Below are 8,688 nucleotides of genomic sequence, written 5' to 3' on the forward strand. Positions count from 1 at the left end.
ATTTTAAAATTTTTACTCAAAATGTTTCTTCTATGTATGCAAACAAATGATTCTACAGTTGGATAATGTACAACCACATTTTAAATTAAAATAATCTTGAAATCCACTGCTAATATGATTATTTATGATTTAATATTTATTATGTACCATGTTAAAACATAAATTTTGACTAGACATGGTATATATGAAATGATAAGTGTGGGTCAAGAAATTTCATGAAGTTTCAGAGACTTTATTCAGAGACAAGTGAAGACTATCTTCTGTATTAAATTTGAAGGAGCACCACAAAACAAGAATTAAAGTTTTGTTTTGATTATGTATTGCTTATTTAAGAACCAATTTTACTTAAATATATTCTTTAGGGGACAATATTCTAATGTTTTAAAAACAGAACTCTAAGACATAAAATTAGGAAAATTGTGAGAGTTCATTTGGAGGGGATATGAAGCAAAATTGTCAGTTGTGAATATGGGACTGATGCCTCTGGCATATGTCTTCTTTAAGACTTAACCAGTGTTCTATACATTATCTGAATTGTTTGGAATCCTTTGGGGATAAGTGGTGAAGTTTTGCCTCTAGTTGACTACAAGTCTTCATTTGCTTATGAAGTGCATCTTTTTATTTTCACTAGCCACTGTTACTTATAGTTGTACTTCCCAGTGCCAATGTGATTGGAAAAATAACACAAGTTCTGATACAGCATGTGATTACTTGATTATGAGGTTAAGAGTTAGTGTGTGTATTCTTGTAACGGGTATAGATTAGATTGCCTTCAACAAGGAAATACACATTTTAAAACATTCTCATATAAAACTAAAAGGTCAATTTTGAGAAACAGTAGACATGAATTTTCGATTCTTCAGTAATTCCAAAAAAATAAGAAACATGGCTTAGAGTTTCTAGTAGGAACGAACACATGTTTATTTCATCATTCCTAATACCTAAAACAAACATGACAGAAGAGTAAACTAAACTATTTTAGGTACATGACATAGAAATACTTGAAACTTCATTTCTTCCTGTAAACATGGTCATAGAAAAAAAGTGAATCCTGAAGTATAAGGAAGATAAAGCTCCTACTCTACCCTGGAAAAACTACCACTTCTTTTTAACATTATTCTTGGTTCATTTATTGTTCTCTAGTCTTCCTTCTTTTTATTCCAGCTGCCAAATGCTGTCACTTGTTCCTTCCTTCCCTTTGCAAGAGCAACGTGAAAGTCTCAGGACACCTGAATGGCCATTACTGCTTAAGGCACCGACATGTAAGGCTCCTCCATCACCATCCACAGGATGATCAACGTTTTCAGTGAAAGTCTAAACTGGCCCTGAACTTTCCAAATTTTATTGAAGGCTGAAGCTCTATCCATATACGATCCCCAGTAAGACAGGCTCACACAGAGATTCCCAAACCTGTATCTTCTAGGGCCATCTTCTCTACTCCTCAGAATAGCAAGAAAACAACTTGATTCTTGAATTATCTAGTCCCTTATAGACCAGCTCATGTTGATATATTCTGTAAAGGACTAGAATAAAAAACCTAGAAAAGGAATTTGGTAGCCACATACATATTTACAAATCATTCATTCTCTTGTTAAGCAATACAGTTTTTCTGAATAAAAATTTGAACAAGAAGCTAAATAATCATGTGTCAATGAACAGATGTTAAAAGAATTCAACCGAGTCATTAGAGTGTGTTCAAACTGATTATGAGGCATGGACAGATTGTTAATTATTTATTGGTAAGGATTTTTTATTTTCCTTTTCATATAACATAATCTAAATTGTTAAGGAAATATAAACTAGAGTCCACATAAGTTATTCCTCTGCTGTTTTTCACCTGCTACACCATAACTTTTTCATGGCATTTTTCACTTCTGCATTTCTCAGTGTATAGATCAGAGGGTTAAGCAAGGGTGCCCCAATTGTGTAAAACACAGCCACTGTCTTGTCCACTGAAAATGTTGTTGGTGGGCGTGTGTATATGAATATACATGGCCCAAAAAATATGACAACCACCATAAAATGAGATGTACAGGTAGAGAGAGCTTTGCGCCTTCCTTCTGCACTGTGATTTCTCAGGGAATATAAAATAACTGCATAGGAGATAAGCAATATTATGAAGCTCACTGTGCATATAACTCCACTATTAGACACAACTAACAAATTTATCACATAAGTGTCCATGCAGGCAAGTTTCATCAAGGGCTGCAAGTCACAGAAAAAATGATCAATAATATTGGAGCCACAGAAATGCAATCTCAAAGCTAGGAAAAGCTGTGCTAAAGAATGTATACAAGATCCCACCCAAGCCAGAATCACCAACACACCACAGACACACTGACTCATGATGGTTGTGTGTTGCAGGGGTTTACAAATGGCCACATAACGATCAAAGGCCATGAGAATGAGCACAAATATCTCCATGGCCCCAAAGAAATGGGCTACGAAGACCTGAGTCATGCACTCATTGTAGGAAATGAACTTTTTCTGAACAATGGCATCCACAATCAACCTGGGGGCTGTGGTTGTAGAGAAGCAAGCATCAGCAAAGGACAGGTAGAAGAGAAAGAAGTACATGGGGCTCCCAAGTGTCTGACTTGCCTTAATAGTCACCACGATCAGAAAGTTTCCCAAAAGAGTTGCAAGGTAAAGAATCAAGAAGACCCCAAATATTGCTTTCTGCTTTCTGGCATCCTGTGTCAACCCCAACAGAATGAATTCATCCACACTCTTATTCATCATTATATCAGTAGCTGTAGGTAGAGTGCAGTTGACAAAGATTTAATCTGCAGGGAAAAGAAAAGAAGTGACATCTTGAAGAGATCAGTGGCCTAAACTCTGAATTCCTCTGTTCTGCTCTACACTCTGTTAATTCTAACTGTCCTTGGGCTGTACCAGAATGCCCCAGGAATCTTGCAAATCTGCAGATTTCCAGGCCTCTTGCAGATTTATCTATTGATTCAGAAACTCACTGGATTATACCAAAGCACATGTATTTTGGAAAAAAAAAAGAAAATATCTTTCATATATTTTGATTCCTACCAGGATTTTAAAATGCAGTGCTTATTCTTTCCTTGTTCATGTGACTTAATCATTTTGGAAACTTGGGCTTTATATGAAAAATTGAGTGCAAATATCTGCCCTACCTTATTCTCAGTTTTAATAGTAATTTATAAAAAGAGATTTTACAAATATACAGATGTCCATACATAGACACAAGTATTGCCAATATTATACAGCTTATCCATATGCTCTAAGATCTGAATAACACTTTTCCAGTGTAATTAAGCACCAGTAATTTTACAGAATCCCTCCTGAAGAAAATATTCTCAGTTCAGTTTACTCATGTCTGTGTGTATTTTAACATGCCCCTGTTTTATCTTGGGTGGGATATGTTTTACAAATAACTATTTGGACAACTTTTTACCTATGTTTCAAGATGTTGGCTTTATCAGTGTTCATGATATAACAAATGTCTGGGTAATAGTTTGAGGTTGACATCCTGGAGGGAAACTAATCTATTCTTTACCTTACTTTTGAGCCTATCCTATTTGTCAGCTTAAAGAGAGAATATTGATTTACTTGGCTTTTGAATTTGGACTGATCCTCAATTTCTAATATTTCTATAAACCAAAGTGTGTTATGATCATATATCTGTCCTGGTTTAAATCTGTTATTTACACCTTAAAAGGCCATGTTCTTTTAATCCATTCTTGTGGTACAGACCTATTGTGAGTGGGACCTTTTGATTAGGTTGTTTCAATTGAGATGTGTGTGAACCACACAATTCAAGGTGGGACTTACTCCTTCACTGGAGTCCTTTATGAGGATAGAACACAGAAAACACCCAAAGAACTTGGGGAGAGAAACAGAGAGAGAAATATCCAGAGAGAACTGACATAGAAAAGACCTGGAGGAGCTAAGAAAGGACACACAGAGGCTCAGAGAGAAAGCCACTGGAATCAGAAATGGAAAGCATCAGAACCCAGGAACAAAGGAACAGCAGTTGCCAGCCATGTGACAGAGGTGTCCCAGATGCTGGCAGCCTGTTTTCAGAGTCCAGGTATCATCCTGTCAATGCCTTAATTGGGACATTTTCATAGCCTAAGAACTGGACATTGTAAACTAATAAATTGTAAAAGCTAAACCATTTCTGGAAATTGCATTCTGGCAGCTTTAGCAAACCTAAACAATATCTATTTTCACCCTGAATTACCCAGGCTATTTCTTCTAAAAACATTGTTTGATACAAATCTCATTATTCCAACATACAATTTTGATTATTCTATTTCAAGTTTTTGTTCACATAAACATAAAATTTTTGCAATTGAAATAATCATATAATACCATTTTGTGTTCTCACTTTCATTTAGAATGATTGTAAGGTTTCCTCTCATATTGCCATAGTTTCCATATCAAATTATAAATTTTGTGGTATGATAATGCAAATATTTTTATACATCAAATTTGACCATTGTCCATTGAGACACGTATACTCTTCCTAATATACACTCATGTAGATAAAAATTCTACAACCAGTTTTGGAATAATTTTCCTAGTGTGACATTGTTGCCCCTATTGCATATTTTCATTGTTATTTTACATATCATTGTAAACTTTTTAAACTATATTTTATTATATAATATGATTATGATGAATTGCTATCAGAGGGCAAGAAGAAAAATGGTAATCAATCTCTCAATATTTTGAAATGATAACCCTATGTACTAGATAGCTATTTTGTTTCTTGCATATCCTCCATAAATTTTCTATAAGTATTTTGCATATGTGTATATCTCTATATAATTTTTAACTACAAATAAGGACAATGTTTCAATATTGATGTTATGCAGAAAAACTGGTAGACATGCGAAAAAAAAACAGGCTGCTTGTGATGTTATCTTATTATCTAGCTAGGTTAATAAGAAAATTATATATTTATTTCCAAAAAAAATTTTAGCATAAACTTTACATTTTTGTACATTTATTTATAAAACATTTCCCTTCTGAGAATTTTCTATCTTATGTCAGCCTGTCTTTTTTATTCTTTTAATTATAACTAAGATGGATATTAATCTAGCAAAATGGTTATTATGTATCTTAGTTAAGACTTCAGTTGCTGGAGCCAAATGACCTGCGTTTAAACCCCAGTCCCACTATTTACTAGCTGTGATATTGGTCAAGGCACATTAAACGTAATCAAATTTATTGTGCAGATTAAATAAAAAAAATCGATCTCAAAATAAACACTATGTATATCTCAAGCTTTGTTTTTTTCATTAGTATCGTATTGCTTTTTCTTTCTGTGTTTTATTTCTCTTTACTGTCATTGTTTTTGTGTTTTATACCATTTAATCTGTCAGTTTTCCCATTGTTACTTAGTTTCACGCTATGACAAATTAGCATGTTTTTTTTTTTCTGTTTCTTTCATATTTCCACGATTATCTTTTGTTTCATATGCTGAAACAAAATTAACTGGATTTATTATTAGGAATAGGGAAAATCCCCCCTTTTCTTAACATCTTAATATGAGTTTTAAAATGAATGTACAGAGGATCATTACTTCTGTGAGGCACCATGTGAAAGGAAATTAGAAGAGTAGAAACCATCTACAGATAGGAGAACAAATTCCTAAAGTTGAGAATGGACAATAAGGAATTAAAATTATGTCAGAGATAACCTATAACATCAATGAGACAGAGTCAGTTTCCAAACCAGTTTCTCGGAGATGTAAACATTCAAAACTTTGTTGACACAGTGATCACTGCCCAGAGTCTGAAGCCACATGCCAAGAGTCAACCCCATCACACTGCCCCTCAGTGGTGTGAAATTTAACAAGTCCCTTGAAAACTCTGTGCTTTATTGTAGTCACATGAAAGCAGAAATACTAAGACATTCTACCTTCCAGAGTTACTCTGAAGGTTAAATAACTTAAAATGTGCGAAGCATAGAAGTTATAGATACTCAGTTCCTGAAATAAGAGTGGTTACTACTGAGTTCCCAAGAGGTATTTTAAAGTTTTGAATAATATGATTTCAAATTGCCCATGTAGCCATTAAAAAGCAGCAGAACTAAATTAAGACATTAAGAAATCACATCAGCATCCTGATGACACTAGTTTTCTCATGATGATTGGAAACTAGGATGGACTTTTCTAAACATCCTTAATAAAAGAAAAAAAGAAAAAAAATGGAACAGGATCAATACCAGGGGTCCATGATGAGAGTAAAGTAGATATAAAGTAGGTCCTTCATTGTGAAATGTTTGAGAAACAAATACACATGAAGCCAAAGAATGAGGGCATTTGAATGAGAAAAATGAAGTAGAAAGCATAAAGGAAATGATACAGACATGCCATATCAGGAAGATCAATATGAACACTCTGGTGTTGCCAGACTGAAGAGATGTGGTAGAAAAGTTTGGGAAAATAAGTTGTCCTCAAGGGCAAAATCCGTAAAACCAAGTTATGAAGGTTTGATATTTTTCTATTGCAATGCAGAAAATTTAAAGGCAGAGAAATGGGAGAGCAGGTTTTATTAAGATTTCATCAAGACCTAAAAACAAAAACCAGGCAGAGTTGTTTAATAGCCACCGTATTCTTCATGGAATTTAGACCAATTGCTCTTCAAAATTATCTGTAACAATGTGCCTACCTCCTGTGAGATGTCGGGTGTCAGTAAGGAATCTGTCTGTTTCCTTGATTTAGAAATTCAGTGGTTTCTTTGTGGTTCCAACAAAATAAAGAATGGTCCTGCAGTTATTCCAAGTATGACTCATCAGCGTCTTCAGACTTCAACTTCTTTTCCTAAAGAAGGATAAGTACTCACTCAGTGTCCAATGGATGACATAGCAATATAAGGAGCCTAAGATTTGTATGAAGGTCTTGTCTCTGCCTAACAGAACTCTTGAAATTAGTCAAATTAGTTCATATCTAAGTCTTAGTTCATTATTCATAAAATGAGTGGATTCAAGGAAAAAATTTCTCCCTTCAAATTTAACAACATCATTTTGTATTCCTAAACATAATTCATTTCACACAGTATTTAGTCTTTATTACATTTTAAATAAAAGGTGTAACTTAAGTTAGTGGAAGAGAAATATTACTTTAGGCGAGTTGCCTTTGTTTCCATTGTGACAATTATTAACTCATATATACCAGAAATTTAGGATGAAATTTCATAAATGTCATTTTCACAAATGACCAGTATGGGAATTCTTTTAGTGGATCCTCACAGGCCTTCTTTGAGATATCTGTTCTAAGTATCTAAACAGGGAAGAACAAAAATTCAGCTATTCCTATGTATCACTTTGCCTCCTCTCTCTCTTTTCATGACCTTGCCAGCCCATGAAAAGAAAAAGTGATTTTAAAATTCAATGCCTGAGATACTGACCATGACTATCAAAACCCTTCATCCCTTGCCTTCATCTTCCTTTCCACTTTTCCTTCAGGTGCTTCTGCTTAAGTATGCACCAACAAAGACACAACACTTGTACTCAGGTACACCCAGGCTCAATCCCTGAATTTTTTCCGCATTTCACAGCAGCTGAATGCTTTTTCCTCTGCTATAGCCTAAACTCTCCATTTTTTCTTGTAGAAAGAGTACCCAGTTAGTACTGCAACTCCTCAGAGAAACCTTCCCAAATTTCCCAAGTCAAATAACTCTCTTACTACTAGCCTACCACTGTTAAACAATAACAAATGTGTTATATAATATAATCCTTAATTATATCCCCTCCTTCATGCTTTAGTATCTTTTGTTCATTTGATTCTACTGTTTATCTTGAGGTAAGTAAGGCAAGCTTGCATTGTTCTCCTTTGTGCACTTCAGGCTATGGTGGGAAACTGAATTTGGCAGAGAGCCATCACAGTGGTTACAGGACCACAACTCAAGCCTTTATGCCCCATGACAATCTCCTGAAACCCACCCCACACTGCCATGCAAGACATCAGACTCCAACCATCCAGGTAGAATTAGCTCAAAACAAGATACATCAACAGGTAACAAGGAAGCCATCAATATGGTCAGTACCTGGATAAAAATCAGCATTTTATAGGTATATTTGAAAGGTAATAGTGAAAGATGGTAGAGGATGGTGGAGGGAATCTGAGCCAGAAGGTAAAGTGTCACTGTGAGCAAGAGCCAGAACAGACAAAGAATCAAGAGATGGGATGGGGAAAAATGCAGAGAGAAAAGATCAGCAAAGAACCTCTCAGGGATCAAAAGTATTTTGAGTCTTTTTCTCATATGTATGCATGACTGTGGGTTCTAGACATCCAACATTAGTATCCAACTATGCAAACTTCTCCTTTTGTTGATCTTAAGCTTTGCAAATAAGGAATCTGCAAGTTTAGATTGCTATAATTCTTTCTCCTTCCATTTGCTCTCTTTTAAATCAAAATTAGCTTGAGACATGTCTGCTTCAAGCAAAGGCCAGTGAAATTTGAGGAACCCTGAAACATCAGAATCTGCATATACTGTGAGAAATTGCCCCCAGAATTTCATATTCCTCAGGAGACATAACTAGATGATAGCAACAGTCTAAAACCTTTTACTAAATTTAAGGCAAGTAAAGGGAAACATTTCAGCTGGGCTTATAAACTTACCTTTCTTCTTATATGGAAAGAGATGATATACAATAGAGAGCTCATAGTTTTCTCTTTTCAATTCTGGTTTACTCTGAAGATAA

General features: G+C 34.8%; 1 protein-coding gene across 1 annotated transcript; it reads right to left on the reverse strand.

Moving 5' to 3' along the window:
- Positions 1 to 1,833: 1,833 nt before the first annotated feature.
- Positions 1,834 to 2,742, reverse strand: LOC119537808 (olfactory receptor 4C11-like). Its single transcript, XM_037840376.1, has one exon. It carries the CDS (start codon positions 2,740 to 2,742, stop codon positions 1,834 to 1,836), a length of 909 nt encoding a protein of 302 aa, XP_037696304.1.
- Positions 2,743 to 8,688: the final 5,946 nt, after the last annotated feature.

Source organism: Choloepus didactylus, chromosome 6 (assembly GCF_015220235.1).
Source record: "Choloepus didactylus isolate mChoDid1 chromosome 6, mChoDid1.pri, whole genome shotgun sequence".
Lineage (NCBI taxonomy): Eukaryota > Metazoa > Chordata > Mammalia > Pilosa > Megalonychidae > Choloepus > Choloepus didactylus.